General features: G+C 35.8%; 1 protein-coding gene across 1 annotated transcript in view; it reads right to left on the bottom strand.

Annotated features, from left to right (window-relative positions):
• ano3 (anoctamin 3) overlaps nt 1-19,707 on the bottom strand; it is an 84,957-nt gene extending 65,250 nt beyond the window's left edge. The window contains exon 1 of the mRNA XM_016256290.1: nt 19,438-19,707. Within this exon, the coding sequence (XP_016111776.1) occupies nt 19,438-19,534 (97 nt within the window). The 5' untranslated portion in view covers nt 19,535-19,707. The remainder of the gene's footprint in view (nt 1-19,437) is intronic.
• Nucleotides 19,708-21,085: the final 1,378 nt, after the last annotated feature.

Here is a 21,085-nt window from a genome sequence, read left to right as displayed (position 1 = left end):
TGGACTTTTTTCTAATTTTATTATTCATATCCCAAGTACACTTTCATAGAAGGCCATGAGGGACATGACAAAATAGGTGGTGTCAACTGAAAAAAACAAGATAATTTCTAATATAAAGATAAAATGTATGTCATGTTTTTTAACCTTATTAAAGGAGACATTTCAATTAATACAAAAAGCTTTTAAAAATAGATTTTGGGGACCCAATAGATAAAATACACTTAAAAAGGTCAGAGGGACTCAAATCGTATCGGTTTCGTGGAATGACTCTGCTATTACCACAAAAATTTTTTAATTAATCCTGGGTTGCCAGATTTTGAGATTTCACACTGAACATAAACTGAACACAGCATGAAAGTTTCTGAGATTGTTCAAAACACATGAATATTTAATGAGGTGAGCACTGAGGCAGTTTATGATTGATTGTCTGTTGCAAAACAACAACATAACATTCTAGCACTGCATTGTTTCCCACTGCTTACATTTTGCACAGTAAAATAAGTGTTAACCCTGCTTTCTACCAGGGTTAAAACAGTGCTGAGCCCTCTTTAAAATGAGTCTACAGTGTGAAATTCTGTTTAGCTCGTGTTAAAACTAAAAATAAACTAAAATAACTGTCCACAAAATCAATGAAAAAAAAAAGTTTTGATTTTCATGTTGGCATATAACTGAGACAGACATCCTACATGTCTACTCATGCTGTTGTAGGAGTTCTGGTGAACTCATTGTGTATGTTTATATAAATATATAAAAGCTTATTTGATCCTGATTTTAATCTCTAGCTCTAAGCTCATACTGGTTTGTCAGAAAGAGAAATATAATCCTATGCTTTATATGAAAGTTAAAGTGAAGAATTAAGTAAAAACGAGAGTGCAACACAACAATTTCAATGTGCAACACTATACATAAATATTCCATAGAGGCAGTAATGCAGAGGAACGGAGGAAGAGATATAGACGGTGAAGTGTATATTGGTCGGATTCAGTCCAGTCTTTTAGCGCTGCTGTTCTGTGTAATCTTATCAAGCACATCTTCACCACCAACTGAAAACGTGAGAAAAAGAAGTCACATAATAAATGTTCCCATAGGAAACAAACACTGCTGTTTGTGCAGCGCCATGCTTGCTGTGCCAGGGGCAAAAAAATCTGCAATCCTGGATTTATCCACGGAGGCAAAGCCAACAGGACCTTGTGATTGAGTGAGATTATCAGCGTGTGTGTGTGTGTGTGTTCCTGCTGCACGCTCACGCACATGTCCCACCTGGACAGTTCGATTCTCAACCTCAAACCTGCAATTGACCACAATAATAAAGATAAAGAGTTACTCTAAACAGATCAAGAGTCTCGTTGCATATAACCCAAGTACAGCTGTGTGCTGTTCACGTGTGAAATGCTACATAGTGTATTCCTGCATGTGTTAAAAAAAATGCATTTAACATTTTTGATGTTGGCTTTATACCATTATACATTTTCGATATAGTTTCTACTCAGGCAAGTTATGACCCTAAATAATTCTACTGTATATAAATATCTCAAGATGACTTACAGTTTAACATTTAGGTGTTTTGCATTTACTGCATTTTAAACAGATCCACTGACTGCAATAAATACCATAGAGTTATCAGCTGCACTATTGCATATTATAAGAAATGACTGCCTGAAGACTGGCACACACACACACTCTCTCACACACACATATTGTGTGTTATTGACAGGCTTCATGAAATTCAGCCAAATGTCATGTGAGGACAGCTGTTGAACAAATTGACTAATGCAGCTGGATTAGTGTTGATATAATGCATGTAGGGCCGAGCTAAGAGCTAGAATATGGCTAGACTACGATTGAGGACATTATTTTTATTCTACTGTAACCAAAAAAAGGAAAAATAAAGATGCACTGCTATCTGAAAAGTAGCGGAGAGCTACAGAACAAAATAAGGATTTAGGAAAATGTTCAAAAAAATGCAAGTTGAAATAAAGAGCTTTCCTTGCTTGAGGGACACGACACACGAGAGAGTGAAGAGAGTGAAGGAAATGAGGTCAGTGGGCTTCCCTGTCTGAAAACCTTGCATAATTCATCTCTGGTTCCCCACCGCTCTCGGCACACAGGAGTTTTACATCGCCCTGCCCCACTAACAGATGCTTTTTATAGATCAGAGCGGCAGAGTGGGCTGGGTAACTCTACACCCCTCTCAGAGCCAGTCTTTACGGGACGTTAAGGGGCTGCTGGCTGATGATCAGATTTAGAGGAGCTCGACTGAGGCTTTTTCAGATGCACGTGATTTACAGCCGCTAGACTGATGCTGTGATATTGTTAGCAAAGTGCAATGCAGCCTAAATGAATTATTTGTGAGTTTAATCAATTCGATTTCCATCAGTCTGGACTGTAACTTTGGTCTCAACACAATGCAAAATCACTAGCTTCAAAATATGAGTAGGTGGCATGAGCAAATGTATATCTTTGTAATGGTAAATCACAATATAAAGTTATTTGTATTGTGAAAATAAATACATACATAATAATATTAAAATAATAAATGAAACTTTTTAATCATACTGTGAACTCAATAGCTTCACATTTTACTTAAGCACAAATAACCTTATGTACATGTCATGATGAACTATATATTTTAGTACTTAATGAATTTCATTAATTAAATAACGGAATAATTACCGGAATAATTCACCTAAAAATGTAAATTTGCTGAGAATTTACTCACCTTCAGGCCATCCTAGATGTAGATGAGTTAGTTTCTTTGTCAGATTTGGATAAATGTAGCATTCCATCACTTGCTCACCTGCAGTGAATGGGTGCCGTCAGAATGAGAGTCCAAACAGCTGATAAAAACATCACAATAATCCACACCACTCCAGTTCATCTGTTAACGTCTTGTGAAGACAAAAACGGCTTTCTCCAGTGAAAAAGTCATCTTGTCTGAATCAGGCGAGAAATCTGCACAGATCAAACCAAAACAACACTAAACAAATATATGGGTGGATTTTTATGTCAGAGACATTAGGAGATGGACTTTTTCAATGGAGGAAGTGATATTATGAATTCGTGTTTTGGCTGGAAGCAACGGTTTGACGTCAAAAACATCTTAACGATAGCTTTGTTTCTTACAAACAACAAGCTTTTCAACTTCACAGAATGTTAGGAGTGGTGTGGATTATTGTGGTGTTTTATCAACTGTTCATTCTGACGGCACCCATTCACTGCAGGTGAGCAAGTGATGCAATGCTACATTTCTCCAAATCTGATGAAGAAACAAACTCATCTCCATCTTGGATGGCCCGAGGGTGAGTACGTTTTCAATAAATGTTCATTTCTGGGTCAACTATGCCTTTAAAAATTGTGACAAACTTCCAAAACATGATTTTTCATGTGAGTATTGTTTTTATCGTCTCCAGAACTGAAATTTCTCAATCACACTGCGCCTTAAGTTAGGGTGTAGCTAGTAACAGATGGCACGTTTAGAGCTTAACTGTTCAGCACAGAATTACACAAGCCAGTCAGTGACGTGCTGAAACATGAAGACAGGAGATTACAGTATCATCACTCTCCTCTATTACTTTTCAGTCCTATCAAACAATGTCATAGTCTCCCCTGTAACCGAATGTCTACTCATGTATTCCCTTGCCATCATATACAAATCTTTTACTTCCTTGCTAAACCCTAGTTTAGTCAATAATATCAAATGAATTTCACCTGGAATAAGTAATATTATTGTATTACAAATGCTGTCAAAGTGTGTGACTATTTGTTGGTTCTCTCTAATACTGGTCCTGAAACATAGATTAAATATAGATTTTCTGGTCTGCAAAGTGTACAAAGTGGTAACCATCACTTATTACTTTTAAAGAGCTATTTCTACCCGATTAATCCATAGAAATCTGGTATAAATTAATGTACTTATGCGAACAATTTATATCAAATATTTCCAAAAGAAAAAAAAAAACTTTAAAGCTGAAGTTTAAATATAAATTCCCTGGAAACATTGGATATTTATTATTTATTTTTTGCAGAAAAAATGTACACTTTGTTTTTATCATAAAGAAACGTGTTAACAAGGTCAGATAATCGATGTTTGTATTAATCTTGGTATTCCCAAGACTTTTGAGCAAGTAATTCCCATGACTTTTATAGTGGACTAAGTTCACAAAGAGCAATTTCTGGTCCTATTCGGTACCATAATTTTTCCATTTTAATAATTTCCATTAATTTTCCAGTCATATATATATATATACTGTATATATACATACATATTTTATTTAATTTTTTCCCCAATGACCATGAAAACTAATTAGGCTATTTATACTATTCACACATTAATTTATAAAAGTCCCTGCTAGAACACATTTTTGACAATCACAGGTCACAGGTTGTTGTTTTAAATAATCAATCCATTGGTCTGTCTGGTGTCCGTGATCTACGGCGATACTCTTCCCCATCTGTGCGTTATGTAACATGACAGGTGGCAAGTCTGTGGCTCATGGGATGTTCTGCAACAAACACACACACCCTTGCTTTGACACAGAAAAAGGCACATTCACAGCTCCCCTGTGGAGAAAGCCATGTCTCTCTGAAAGTGGGTCCTCTCTTTTTAGCAACCTATACCTAGTATAAAAACGCACCTGTCCTATCTATTACATCGAGCATATAGCTTGAGCATATATGCAGTCAAGAGAGCCAGAGCTGAATGTGGTACCAAGCACAGAGACGTTGATATCGTCAGCCTCCTACAAACTCACAGTTGCTGGAGAGTGGCCCATGTAGCAGGAAGTCCTTGTGTCTGGCCAATCTGTTTGTGCCACACTGCAATAGATCAGAACAGCCAGAATCCTGTGTTAACTAACCGCTTGCTTTTCGATCACACATTTCTGGACCAAAATCATCTAGGAGTTTATCCATATGGCGTGGTTTCTTTAACAGTGAAATCTTTATTATGGCTTCCAGTCTTTGTTTCAAAAGAGGATTCTGATGCTTTTTGCTCGTCTTCTGTAGTGAGGCATATAAATTATCACCGCCGCTGAGGCATATATCAGTTTATTGCTTTGGGTTATTGTGCTGGTTGGAATTGATTTTGGTGCTCTACTGAGTCTTCAATGGTTTGAAGATGTCAGTACAGTAGCTATTATACGTCTCATGGCAGCAGCTGAGAAATGTTGGTTATTTGGCACAGGTTGGTATTAGATCTTATTTCTTCTTCTCATCACATTCCTCATGTCTCTACCACATGTGGCTCTTCTTGAATTAAAGTGTGTTGGTCTCTAGTTCTGGCTGTTTTTTTGTTTGGTTGTTAAATTTCATGTTTGGGTTTCAATAATCCAGTTTTCATCAGATTGTACATAATGTAACCCAGAGATGGCACATTCACAGATTGTGATATACTATCAGATTTATATATATATATATAGCTCCTAAAATAGCAAAAGTTGTCTGAAATTGCCGGTTCCTATTAAAGTGGCTCACTGCTGTGCAACTTCCTGGAGTCAGGATACACGTTTGGGTTACACTTTATTTTGATAGTCCACTTTAGACATTCTACTAACTATAAGTAACTTTGCAACTACATGTCTACTAACTCTCAGAGTAGGCTGTTAGGTTAGGTTTAGGGTTAGTAGAATAAGTTGACATATACTTGCAAAGTTTCTTATAGTCAGTATGTTGTATGTTGTGGACCCATCAAAATAAAGTGTTAGAAGATATTAAGCAGACAGTCTACTAAAACTCTAATGACTGCTAGTTGACATATAGTTGCAAAGTTACTTACCGTTAGTAGAATGTCTAAAGTGGACTATCAAAATAAGGTGTTACCCACGTTTGTATCAGTCCACTGGGAAACTAAGGGCATTTGTACCAGTAGATTGATCACTTTGTTCCAAAACAAGGGAATTAAAATGTTACAATCAGTGTTGGGGGTAAAGCATTACCTCACATAAGTAATGTGAGTTATGTAATCAGATTACTTTTTTCAAGTAACTAGTAAAGTAACACATTCATTCTTAATTTACAAGAAAATATCTGAGCTACTTTTACAAATAAGTAACAGCAGTTACTTTGTTTTCCCATGTATTGCTCTCCTGTCTGCATGTGGAGTAAGCGCAGAGGTGTTGAGTGCGCTGTGTGAACATGATGTTACTGTAGTTCTAGACTAAATGTGATCATGTATTTACAGAATCCCTCAAAATGAATAAAAACAGTGAAATATAAAGTATTTCTATCTGAATTGAATATGACGCAAACCTGCAATAGTGAAGTATAAATACAGTAAATAAACGCATTTTAATAACCAATGTCTTTGCCGCTGACCTTCGATGATCCAGTTCAACCATACTAATAAGCAACACTGTTAGACATTTCTGTAATTTCACCCAGTATAATACTGCAAATTCGCTTTACAGTAAATAACTGTAATACCCTTTGCATCATGGGAATTTTCTGTGACGTCAAACCCCACATACAGTGACTTACTACATTTTTTAAAATTGCTGTATACTACTGTATTTGCCGTAACGGCCTCTTTGGCGCCATTCTATTGAGGTTGCTTTATTTTCCTAATTTCTCACATTTGGATTGACAAGATTTGACTTACACCGTGTCTACAACACCGAGCAACAGCTTGTGACTGACTACACTGGATGTTACATCGCTTGTAATGATTGGAAAATCCATTTGTCCTTCGTGTCAGAAACAGCGCGAGGGCTTGGAGTACATCTGTGCGTCAGAAATATACCGGGGCATCACTTTACTGTCCGCATCCACTGTAGATAGTATAATGGGTTCTATATTGTCTTTTGTCGAGTCGAGATGCCACTTGCGTCCGAGGAAGACACGAACCAGCGCAGCAGTGCCATGGGTTTTGCCCGAGGATGAACCCGCGAGAGTGGAAGAGTTCCGGAGAACATCTGCGCTGTGTGTCGATGCACCTTACGAGAGAATAAGACCTGTAAGCAAGGTAAAAAAAATATATGTACCTTTGTCTGTTTGTTTGTGTCAACATTTTTACACTTTAACCTAGTAACATTTACCCGTCAACATAGCGGTAACAAACTTTACTATGGTAAACTGCGCTGTCCTTTCAAACGACTTTTGTCAGCTTATTGAATTACCAAATTAAAATTACTTTTACGAGCAATGGTTATCTTGTATTAACATTAAGTTAACTAATGTGAAATTTTGTTCAGGTGTTAGTAGTTAATGTTGGCCAGTAGCCTATTGAGAAAATGAAATGGTATGTTAGCTAGGTTAAAGAAGTTTTATGGCTAGCTGCCTTTCTAGTTTTAGAATTTGTTTGTTATAGTTTTTAATGGAATTTAAGATTTACTGCATTTTTTTATATTTGTGTTTTAAAGGCAACTGCAATGAAGCATCAAGAAAGACATGAGCAGGCCAGCCACCCTGAGACTGATAATTCATGGTAAGAGAACAACTATGGTTTTGAGAGATTTGTGTATTCTATATGGGGTTTGCCTTTTAAAAGTGTGCCATTTCTACTTGTTTTTCAGAGAAGACATTTCTGTCACTAACAAAGTGGATGGTGAGCAAAGGTGGTGGCCACGTTTTGGAGCAGCACCTGGGTTTTGCAGATGGCTATGTATTCTTTGGCTGCTTATCTTTTTTCCCCATTGTGTTTCTGTTGCCTAAAGATTCTTTGTTAGGATAAATCCAGATGATACGACATAATGCACACTGCAAAATGTCCTAAGACAGGGGAAATTAAGATGCACTGTTCCAGCATTGAAAGACTGTATTTATAAGTGTTATACATGCAATGTTTTAAATAAAGAATTTGATATTTTGTCATTATTGTGTCTGTTTTAATTGAATGCCAGTAGTACAGGGTAAAAATAAAATGAATTATATATAAAAATGTAAAATCTAATGAAATATATTAAAATGAATTAATTACAGTAGTATACTGATGAATTGGATTTTTATAGTGATTTACTGTAAAACAGTACATTTTGCAACTGTAAACCAAATACAGTTTGCTACTGTAAATCTTAATTACAGTAACTTACTGGCAACATGTTCTTCATGCAATCCAGAATGGCAGCACAGCTGAAAGGTTTGTTTGAGTTGCGTTCTCTACTGTAGAGATGTGAATTTACATTTCCTTCAGCCTGAGGCTTATTCATTTCACTTTTGGTGTGAAAGGTCTTTTACATCTGCTAAAAATAGAACCTTTTTATATTAAAAACAAACAGCCCAGAGAAAAAGTAACGCAAAAGTAATATAACCCATTACTTTCCATTAAAAGTAATGCAATTAATTACTTTTTAAAGGAGTAACGCAATATTGTAATGCATTACTTTTAAAAGTAACTTTCCCAAAACACTGCAAAGAGGTATATATCTTTTTGCTTTTCAATGCAATAATTAATATGCTCACCCACAAAATAGACACTGTTGACTTTTACATAACGCATTTCCCATTATGAATTATGATACACACTGTAAAAAATTATTGTGATTTTAAGAGTAAAAGAATTTAAAAATGCTACAGTAAAAACCTGTTAACTGGTTAACAGTAAGTTTCCATACTATGTACGATGAATAAATGTAATTACATTTAATGTAATTTTACAGTAAAATACTGTTAAAAATATGTTTTTTTTTGGAAGTGAAAAAGAAAAAGTAATTGTATAATTTACAGTGAAAAACCATAAATTGACACTCCCAGAATTCCCTGCATGACACTTCATATTTTATGGGGTTTTTTTGTTTGTTTTTTTAAATAACTGTTTCTTCTTAGTTTTTTTTAGGGTTTTATCTTACATCTAATGTTGTTAAATGAATGTTATTGCATTATTTCAGTATCATGTGTGTCACCGTGATGGGGTTTAGTGTTTGTGTGAATGACACTGTGCACCTTCTATATATATAAATATTGCCCTCCTCAGCTCGTAGAAAAGCTGTTTGTGATGAGCTTTGGTTCACCATGTGACTTTCTCATCACCACCAGTTTTTGGTGGTTATCAGTGCATTACAATGGTTCAAAACAGATATTAGTGCTTCAATATGTTGGTTTATTAATATTACATCAGTTAATGAAATACAGTATTTTATTGTGAATTTAAGTTAAGTCTGTAAAACCTCAAATGTTGCTACCATATTTTTTTACAGTGAAGTTCTGGCAACCCCAGCTGCCGGTATTTTACCGTAAATGTCACAGATTTTGTTTTACAGTGCAGGTTGGTTTGTTGATCTGTAGGCTTGGATTGTTTTGTTCACCACATTCTAACTGCTCCAGAGTTTGTTTTCCATCGTGCTGAGAACACTTCATTCAGGCAATCTCAGACCAATTGTTTTGGTGCAGACACACACACACGATTGCTGTGCTCACATATGCCTAAATGAACCAAACTAAAGATGAAAATGCACCAGGTTCTGAAACAAATGCTCCAAATGAGCCAGGTCAGTTTGTACAGTATGAGTGCTGCCGAGGAGGAACTACACACTGGATTTGACAAAGTGTGCAAGGTCTGTGGCTGAAAAGAGTTTTGATGAAGAAGTCAGTAGCTGGTATCACACAAAAATGACAGTGAATTTAACGGTAAAAGACTGTAAAAATGCTACAGTAAAAACCTCAAACGTCTTCCATTTAAGGTTTATGGAGGCCACTGTGCTCTTAGGAACCTTAAGTGCAGCAGAAATTTTTTTTGTAACCTTGGCCAGATCTGTGCCTTGCCACAATTCTGTCTCTGAGCTCTTCAGGCAGTTCCTTTGACCTCATGATTCTCATTTGCTCTGACATGCACTGTGAGCTGTAAGGTCTTATATAGACAGGTGTGTGGCTTTCCTAATCAAGTCTAGGAAAATTGATTGGATGTACAACTTTATATATCAACATTGAAAGCTACAATGTAAAAAATGACCGTGAATTTAACGGTAAAAGACTGTAAAAATGCTACAGTAAAAACCTGTTCAATGGTTAACAGTAAGTTCCCCTACTATATACGGTGAAAAACTGTATGGGATATTACATGTAATTTTATGGTAGTATACCGTTTTGGAAGTGAATAAGAACATATCATTTACAGTGAATAACCGTAAATTGATATTCCCTGAATTCCCTGCGTTACATTTCAAATTTTATGTTTTTTTTTTTTTTTTTAATAACTGTTTTCTTTTAGATTTTCTTTTTTAGTTTTGTAGAATAGGGTTGGAGACACTGCTTTAACTGAGGTCATGCAACAGGGATACACAATGTAAAAATGACCATGAACTTAACGGTAAATGACTGTTAAATGGTTAACGGTACGTTCCCCTACTATTTACGGTGAAAAATTGTATTGGACATTACATGCAATTTTAAGGTAGTATACCATTTTTGGAAGTGAAAAAAGAACATATAATTTACAGTGAATAACCGTAAACTGACATTCCCAGAATTCCCTGTGTTACATTTCAAATTAAATTTTTTTTTTTTTTTTTAAATAACTGTTTCTTCTTAGATTTTCTTATTAGTTTTGTAGAATAGGGTTGCATGTTACATCTAATGTTGTTAAATTAATGTTTATTGCATTATATAAGTTGCATGTGTGTTATCATGATCGTGTTTAGTGTTTGTTTGAATTAATTATAAATTACTGTATTTACCTGTAAATTTAAGTTAAAACCATAAAACCTAAAATGTTGCTACCATATTTTTACGGTAAAATTCTGGCAACCACAGCTGCTGTTTTTTACTGTAAAGTTTACAGTTTTTTTTTTTTACAGTATATTGTATATTTTACTATAGGATGGGTGACATCTGTGTCAGCCTGACTCTTATTCCCATGTCCAAGCAATGGTGATGTATTGTTAAAATTGTGCTAGAAGTGTTTATTCAGTGGATTCTGGCTGAGAATGAGCATGAGCAGGCATGCAATTAAAATTAGTCATGCAGTTCTTTTATAAGCCTAAAACTAGTGTTGCTGTTTATTTTAGACTTATTACATTTAAGTTATAGTGTAGTTGGATGGTTTCCCACTTTTCTGGTTGTTTGGTTAATATTCCCTAATTTCGTATTTATATTTAAAGGGATCATATTATGCGAACAATGTTTTTGTTTGGAATTGCTCTCCATCCACAACAATCTTACTGCACATGTGCATGTAACTTCATAACAGCTCACTAAAATTATACAGAGAGACCAGACATACAGTAACAAAATTATTTTTTCTGGCACAATTGCATTATCAAAATATCCCATTATCCACTGATGTGTCCAGGTCACACAAAAATCGCCATTCCATGTATGATTTAACACACAACTGATCTCATGTTATGCCACAGGTTATCAATTGTGAATACATTTTCTATCAGAATGTAATATAAAGATAGTACAATGTAACATTTATCTTTAACAACACTAAAAAAACTGGATAGCAGGCACAACAGGGCATCATCATTTTCAAATTTCATTTTTCACTGTCTACACTACAACATGAAAACAGAAATTTGGGAGAGCATTTTCAAAAAACTCTGTTTTCGCTGAGCAAAAATGCCTCAAATTGAAGATAAAAAGTTAAAAAGATCCACTTCAATTCTATGTGGTAAATAATAAACCCCATCCTCAGCTGTCTATTATCCACTGATGTGTCCAGGTCACACAAAAATCGCCATTCCATGTATGATTTAACACACAACTGATCTCATGTTATGCCACAGGTTATCAATTGTGAATACATTTTCTATCAGAATGTAATATAAAGATAGTACAATGTAACATTTATCTTTAACAACACTAAAAAAAACTGGATAGCAGGCACAACAGGGCATCATCATTTTCAAATTTCATTTTTCACTGTCTACACTACAACATGAAAACAGAAATTTGGGAGAGCATTTTTTGTTTTCGCTGAGCAAAAATGCCTCAAATTGAAGATAAAAAGTTAAAAAGATCCACTTCAATTCTATGTGGTAAATAATAAACCCCATCCTCAGCTGTCTGTCACACTTCCTACAATTATCATTAGCCGAAAATTCATCTCACGCTTTCACGATTAAATGTAAAATGACAGATTTTCATTAATTATGGAATTGTATTCTGAGAGCATTAATTAGTGTAATATCTATTATCAACACTCAAATGGTACGATTTGCATAGAACATAATACTCAAAATGCATTATCCTGACACTGCGTATTTCTGTAATAATGTGATAAGATACACTGCAAGCCAGTCAAGGAGTCTGTGGCCAAACATGCTTTGATGTGGACATAACTGAATATAAATCCACTCTTCTGCAGATGCCTAAACATCAAAGAGTCTCTTTCTCTCTATTCCCATCACATCTCACCTTCCCTGACTGGGACATTTCTTCCTCTGCAGTCTCCACACATCACTCTTATGTCAAGGGCATGCACTGTTTGGGCAAAATCCTGTTTTCATTTAACTGCACAGATGTGTCAAGACAAAAAAATCAAAAATGTTGGAGGAACCCTCAAAACATAAACAAGAACGCAACAAGAAAGACAAAGATAGGAAGAGGTAGAATGCCGGTTTCCTGCTGTAGTTATTTCATCATTAAGCACTTGAGACAGGCGAGGTTCTGGGGTCAGTGGATATTTGGCTTTTAGTCAGGCATCTGCAGAAGATTCAGGGTCATTCTTTGATGCAGAACTGGAACATCACTGCTGACAGCAAAAGCAGTTGAACAGTTTAAATGAGCCAGTACTAGTTTGCTGGTATCTCAGGTCAGTCAGTCTGGTCTGTCGGCTGTTTTCTCAGCTTGGCCAGGCTAAAGACCAGGTTGTTGTTGCTTTTTCAACATCTGGGTTTGTTTGGAATGAAAATGTATCATTAAGACTAACTCAAGCTTGTTTTACACATATTGTGTGAAAGGGGCATTAATGCGGGTTGATCGTTTTGGTGAATTGCACTTCTGGGACATGACGTTACAAGTGTGAATTATGTAAACTGTTAATAATAAAAGTAAAATTTGGTCTATGAACTATTTTCACTCATAAATTGTTAGTAAATTGTACAAAATTACAGAGAAATGGCAAGTAACACCAAGCATGAAATGTTGACATAGAAAGACTGAAATAGTATTTTCATGTGAAACACTCTCAAATATAGTGTTGTCACAATACTGGAATTTCTAAATCCGATACGATACCTTGAAAAATATCAATATTCGATACTATTTTCGATAACACTGCCACAACATTAAGGGCATAAAATTTTTGATTTTTATTGAAAGACAAATGTAACCAGGCTAGAACATGACAATGAGGTATATTTTTTCCACTGAGTGGCGCTAAAGCACGGGTTCAATACGTCAACCCTGGGACGTTTTTATTACGTTGATATAGGTACGTATTGCTGTGTTTTTATTACGTTGATATAGGTATGTATTGCTGTGTTTTTAGTACATTGATATAGGTACGTATTGCTGTGTTTTTAGTACATTGATATAGGTACGTATTGCTGTGTTTTTAGTACATTGATATAGGTACGTATTGCTGTGTTTTTAGTACATTGATATAGGTACGTATTGCTGTGTTTTTAGTACATTGATATAGGTACGTATTGCTGTGTTTTTAGTACATTGATATAGGTATGCATTGCTGTGTTTTATTACGTTGCTTCAGGTACGTATTGCGGCGGTTCAGAATTCAAATATCCGGAGACTGTCGTTAAAAGTTAATGCTCTATTGTGTTGGAAATACGCCCTACACCAAACCCAACCCTAAACCTATATATATATATTAAGCTATTATATAGTATTATAATAGCATTATAGAGAGGTTCAACGCATTATATTGTGTTTTTTTTTGTCACAGATCGGACTATTTTTTCGGATAAGCAAGAAAAAAAATATTTAAAGCACAGAGAATGACAATGCTGTGAAGGGTTTTTGACATAGGCTAATTTTATGTGTATGTAGCCTATACGCAACTCGGTATTTCGCGCTGTCTGAAACACATCTCTATGCTTGTGCGTGCTTTGATTGTGTACAAGAACTGCGCGTGAGTAACGAATTGAGCTGTCTTTCGTTTCTTCTTCTTGTGGTTTAAAATTGCTTGTACGTGTAAATTGGCAAATTAATCTGCGAATCACGTGAGTGCCGAACGCTACTCTCCTTCTCCTTCGCTACTCCATATCAATCGCATACAAAGAAAATACATAATAATTAGAGCAATCATTAACATAAATGAATGTCATATCTATACACATTTTTCCCAGAACGTTCTTGCGACCCGGTAGCAATTCTTCCACGGCCCGGTAGTGGGTCGCGACCCGGTGGTTGGGGACCTCTGCGATAGTGTTAACAAATGCAAAACTGATATAAAAACGCATTTGTTGATGCAACCGTGCCATTTGAACTTCCTTATATGCAGATTTGAACTGTTTTGTCGAACCGCAGTTACACGGGATTTGTTACACGGGGGATACTCCTCACCTCTCAAATACGTCGCCGTACTCCGTGAGCTAACGAACAAACCTACCGTCAATGAAAACCCATAGATATGAAGCTGGATATGTGTGATGCTAACATTCAAAAGCATCCGTTTTCAAATCTCCCAGCATATTAAAATTGTTTTGAAGTCATAACATAGCATTCTTCAAGTAATTGTGTGAAAATTATGCTTTATTAATCGAAACTCTGTAAATTTGTGTGACAAGGAATAAAAGGTGTCGGAGATATACTGCCTCTAGTGTTCATTTCTTTTGGAAACTGCGGTGATATGTACGTATTGGTATGTATTTCCTGTCTCGCAAAAAAGTGCCCCCGGGTACGTTTTTGCCATGAGACCAGATAGGGCAAATATCTGCGCCTCAGTACTGTAGTACATTATACAACAGTATGCAATAATAGCATATTGAGTGTAAATTATCATTTTTATTAGAATTATTAAATGGATGCTGCCTTAGTGGGACAATAAAGCCCTCCCTACACCTACCCTAACCCTACACAATACTTTTCGACCTTAATTTTAATGGAAAACACATGCCTTTCCGTGGTGATAAGAAATGTGAAAAGGGAGAAGAGCAAGTCCGGCAAAAAGGAATATTCAAACTCGGGTCGATCGCGTCATAAAAATGTGTCCAGAGTTTTATCATCTACGCCACTGAAGTCATTAATCGACGGCCGTTTTTTGTAATGTGGTCCAGTCAAATCACACGCTAATGGACGGAGTTAAGTGTGAATAGCTTCTGCCAACAAGGCGGGCTAATTGCCCTTAGTGTAAATAGATACTCTGTTAAATCAAACATCTGAATATAAGAACAGATAACAAAATAGCTAAGTAGTCCTCAGATCTCAGGTGCCATGTTCATTATTTACAGCAATAATTTGGCATTTATTCAATCTTAAACTAGTTAATTAGCTTAAGTTATTACTCAACCACGCATGTTGACATCAATAACCACTCTGATTCTGTATCGCAACAAAATGATTAATGATTCAGAACACAGTCATGACTATCTAGGTCAGGGGTGTCCAAACTCGGTCCTGGAGGGCCGGTGTCCTGCAGAGTTTAGCTCCAACCCTAATCAAACACACCTGAACCAGCTAATCAAGCTCTTACTAGGCATGCTAGAAACTTCCCGGCAGGTGTGTTGAGGCAAGTTGGAGCTAAACTCTGCAGGACACAGGCCCTCCAGGACCGAGTTTGGGCACCCCTGATCTAGGTGATGGTAGTTAAGCAGTGAGTTATGCTGTTATACAGGAAATGTATCCTAGATCAGTGTTTCAGTGCATTAATCTAAATTAGTGCTGTCAACCGATTAATCGCGATTAATCACATTCAAAATTAAAGTTTTTGTTTACATAATATATGTGTGTTTACTGTGTATATTTTTACGCATATATAAATACACACAAATGCATGTATACATTTAAGAAAAATATGTTATGTTCATTTATTAAATATATGTATAAATAATATCAATTATATGAATATACATATATACATGTAAATATTTTCAAAATATATACATGCATGTGTGTGTATTTATACATACATAATAAATATACACAGTATGCACACATACATTATGTAAACAAAAACTTTTATTTTGGATGCGATTAATCGCGATTAATCGTTTGACAGCACTAATCTAAACACATTCCCATGTAATTATACAGGACAAAAATCATACCATATTGTCTGCAGTTAACCTTGAAGTGCAAATGCAGCTTACCAGTCCATTTTTGGTACCAATAAAGTCTTACGACTTCCATATTATCACTCTATATACTCTTATATTATTCTCATAAGGCTGTATAACAGTGGAAGGTCACTAGTTCTGTCTCAAAAAAACTGGGCCATAAGCTATCAGCTTCCCAAACGGCTCGATCCTTTCCTAGCCCTGCACTGCACATATTAACTGAAACCCAGTTTAGCTTTGTAGAGACCTTCACGGATTGCGAGCCATTGTTCCAGAGGGACTTGGCAGTGTAATAAGTGTACTGGAAGTCACTTTGAATAAAAGCATCTGTTGAATGACTGCTCACTGTAATAACCTGAAATTGCACATGAATGTGCTCTAGTCTCCAGTGAAAACCTAAAACAGTGTTCGGTGGCCTTACCTCAGTTCTGGCATGCTGCATGAGTCCTAAATAATTAACTGTGAGTCATTAAAGAGCTTCTAATGCCTGCAATAATCTGTATATCCGCTCTTGGATCGATAGCTAATGACCGTGACAGAGTCGGGTCTAGGTAGTGAGGATGCAAAGTGGCACTATAAATACATGCAACTGTCATTATGCTTAAAGGGGAATTGTGTAATTTACTGTGGCACAAGAAATGGCATCACACTGGAGCCATTCATTCTAATCACGACCTTCAGAGATAAAATGAGGAATGGTTTGTTAATGAAGTGTGTCCTCACAGGTGTGGTTCTGCCCCCCTTAGTTACTATTACTGTCCCTGTAAAGCTTTCCCAATGGCAATAGCAATTTGGTATCAGCAAATCTGCAGCGAAGTAATCAGGCTGAGTGAATTAACTCAGGAACTACTGCACAATATCAGGATTATCCTTGCTTTTATATGTAATTATATATTTAATTATAAAATAAAATAAATTCCAGAACAGTAATAATAACATTTTTAATCATTATTTATTATGATAAATTATTGTCCATGTTTATTATTATTATTATTATTCAAATGTGTTGATAGGGCCACATTTATATTAGACATTGTTAACAAGAACTTTAACGCCTTATTTAGTATTATGGCTACATTGCTGAACCTGAGTACAATTTCATTATTATTATTTTTATTATTATTATTTGAATAAACTAAAAGAAAATTTTTAAAAATCCAGAACGCTACTACTACTAATACTACTAATAATGATACTAACAATAATAATAATAACAGTAGTAATAATAATAATAATACAATTAGTAGTAGTAGTAATAATAATAATAATAACAGTTATTATTATTATTATTATTATCATTGTTGTTGTATATTCTATTATTATTAATTAATTTTCCATAAAACAAACATGTATCATCATACGTATTGTTAAAATCACAATTTATGTTGTGATATTTACTCTTGTATCGTCTGAGACTGAAACAAGGCAATGTTCTGGATGGATTTTGGTTCTCTAAGCTGAACTACTGCAGAAGATTGATGCAAAAATAGGCTAGATCTGCTTAATGAGATGGGAGTGCTGTGAATAAGCTACGCTCAAACACACAGACTGCTAGTTACTAAGTGACAATGCAGTCGTTTAGCCATTTCAATCTCTCAGTTCAATCTCCGTAATAGCATGCTGTAATACTAGTAATGAGATTTTATAGAGATATTTCCTCAAGTGCTTTTATTTACACTGGCCACGTCCTGAGAAGTGTAATCATATCTGTTTGTGTTACTGGAACAAATACTGGAACAAATGCACTTTATCAAAACAAAGTGTAACACATGCCTCTAATATCAAAACTGCTGTCCTTTTCATCCCATAGCCAGCTACTAAAACCTGCAAAACTGGCTCTTTCTTTTCCATCTCACCGTAATCAAATCATCAGTTCAGTCAGAATCAGCGATTTTTAGCACAGTATGATTTAATAGGCAGATGACCACTTAGCGTGTGTGGCGACCCCATTAAACAAGATGAAGGAAGCTCAATGGAAAGTGTTTTCCCATAACCCTGAGTCAAGATCTACCAGTAACTTTGTCTTTTTTTCCTATGGTTCATGTTGCTGATCACCAAAACTGCAGATATGAGAACAACAAGAGCGAACCAACATCCAGTGCGAAGCAAAACCCAAAATGCCAAACATTTACATTAGAGCTTGCTCTTGTTGAACTTCGCAGATGAGTAGCTCTAATATAAAAACAGAGAGATATCAGAGAGATACACCTGATCAGAAAATCTTTAAGGACTGCTAATGGAATGTCTGAGCTTACAGGTTTAAATATGGGATCGAGCAAAGACAATCAAATGAACTAAAACAATTAGAATATATACGATAAAATAAAATGGTAACATTTTAGAATAAGGTGTCATTTGTTAATTTATTAACTAACATGAATGAGCAATGAACAATACATTTATTACACAATTTTTAAATAGTTGTTGGTGTTAGTGAATTAAAATGCAGCCATGCATTGTTTGTTCATGTTAGCTCACAGTGCATTAACTAATGCTAGCAAACACAACTTGTGATTTTAATAATACATTAGTACATGCTGAAATTAACATTAAGTAAGATTAACAAATGCTGCAGAAGTATTGTTCATTCTTAGTTTGTGTTAACTAATGTTACTGTAACGAATGCACCTTACTGTAATTTGTTACCAATACAAGTATATATATATATATATATACACACGCACACACACACACACACACACAAACACACACACACACACAATGAATATTTGTATTTGGAATACAAATTCCAGTGTTTACAGTATGATCACATTAGTACCAAATTATGATATAAATTCCTTTAGCATTCCTTTAAGGTTTTCTAACATTTGAATTCAATAAGGATATATTTAAATGTGTTATCAAAGCCTCGAAAATAAATCCAGTGAAGTTACATTAGAGCTTGATGTTGTTGAAAATCTTTAAGGACTGCTGATAGAAATGCTGTGCTTAAAGATTTAAATATGGGATCAAGCAAAGACCATAAAAGAAAAAATAAAATAAAATAAAACATGCATATAGTAAATAAAACTATATATATATATATTGAGATGTTTTTGAAAGCCTTGAAAACTTCTCCTATGCCACGATCATTCAAATCCGTGAGATCTAAACGCAAATAAGCAATAGTTGTTTGATTCGTGATCTATTCATTAGAGCGATCTTATATTCCAGTGGCATCCAGTAGCAAACCAATATGCGCCAAACACTTGATCGTGAAGTTGAGCATATCATGAAAGCATCTCCAAACCGGGACATGAGCTACAGCTCTTTCCCCCAAAACACGTTCTCACACGCAAACCCCCGCAAAAGCAGCGCTCACACTGACCCTTCTGCTGCTTGAAGGACTGTATGGATCCAGAGTGATGCACCATGGTGGTTCCCGACAGAGATCCTCGCGTGCAGAAGATGAAGGCAGGATGCATGGGAAAGTACGGAGCGATCGCGTAGGTGTCTCTTCCTCTGCGCAACCCAACACCTGGCTACCCTCGCGCTCCACCATCCGGGGCTGTTGTCATGGTTACGTACTGTAAGAGGACGGATGGACACCCTCCAGTGGCTCGATGAAGGACCCGCGTTCTGGGGGGCGTTCACACAGAACGTGCGGTTGCGTTCCGTCTACGCTATGTTTAATTGCTTAGACACATGCACATGCGTCAGACGGACGTCTTTGACTGTTACGTCGCGTCCTGCTCTTTATTCCTAACGCGTTGCGTTTTAAGACGCTCTGTGAAGTTAAAAAACAGCTCACCTTTAAAAGACGTATAGCTTTAATAGCGTTTTTACACTATGTCGAGCTGTTTTTGGACGCAAGAACGCTCTGTGAGGAGATGAAATAGCCTGTAACTCGATACGTGCGGGACGGAATCTTCTTCAAAGCTTGCACCTCCAGGAAATAATGCACCAATAGTATTGATCATTTCCTACTGTTCGCTACATTTTATTAAAGAATTTCGTCCATCAATTTAAACAGTAGCCTATTGTTGTCTCTGCTGTCTCTCAGCAATTTGATATGATATGGTAAATTATGTTTAAGCTTAAATACAGATACAGCAGTAAAATCTTTCTAAAAGTGTAAGGGAGCGTCCATAATTCACGCGTTCTCAAATAAGAGAAGAACCCAGGTGAGGTTATGAAAATGGTGTGGGAACGTTGTTTTGAAATGGTTCTAAAACGTTTTGTCCAGTTTTCTTGTCGTGATTAGAACGGTACTTAAAGGTTGCAAAAATATTCCTTACAACGTTCCCACTTGTTTAACCCCAAATATAACTTTATTTGAATGTATATTTTTAATATTCTAAGATATTAAAAGTTTCTTTTGTGATTTTAATGAAGCTTAAATACAGATACAGCAGTAAAATCTTTCTAAAAGTGTAAGGGAGCGTCCATAATTCACGCGTTCTCAAATAAGAGAAGAACCCAGGTGAGGTTATGAAAATGGTGTGGGAACGTTGTTTTGAAATGGTTCTAAAACGTTTTGTCCAGTTTTCTTGTCGTGATTAGAACGGTACTTAAAGGTTGCAAAAATATTCCTTACAACGTTCCCACTTGTTTAACCCCAAATATAACTTTATTTGAATGTATATTTTTAATATTCTAAGATATTAAAAGTTTCTTTTGTGATTTTGATGTTATTTAAAGGGGTCATATGATGCGATTTAAATTGTTCCTTTCTCTTTGGAGTGTTACAAGCTCTTGGTGCATAAAGAAGATCTGTAAAGTTGCAAAGACTAAAGTCTCAAATCCAAAGAGATATTCTTTATAAAAGTTAAGAGTCAGCCACACCTACCTAAAACGGCTCGTTCTAACACGCCCCCACATGTCTACCTCACTATGTGGGAAGATTTGCATAACGCCGCCCAAATGTTCACGCAAAGAAAGAAGGCGTAACTTTTATTCTCGCTGTAGTATTGTTGCCGCCGCCATGTCGTGAAGACGCTGTGTGCTTCGTTGTGAAAGCGCAACTACTTTGTTTG

The sequence above is a fragment of the Sinocyclocheilus grahami genome, unplaced genomic scaffold (genome assembly GCF_001515645.1).
Source record: "Sinocyclocheilus grahami isolate Dianchi unplaced genomic scaffold, SAMN03320097.WGS_v1.1 scaffold1413.1, whole genome shotgun sequence".
Taxonomy (NCBI): Eukaryota; Metazoa; Chordata; class Actinopteri; order Cypriniformes; family Cyprinidae; genus Sinocyclocheilus; species Sinocyclocheilus grahami.
Note: the sequence above shows the minus strand (reverse complement) of the source record. Positions and strands in the feature narration are given on the sequence as shown.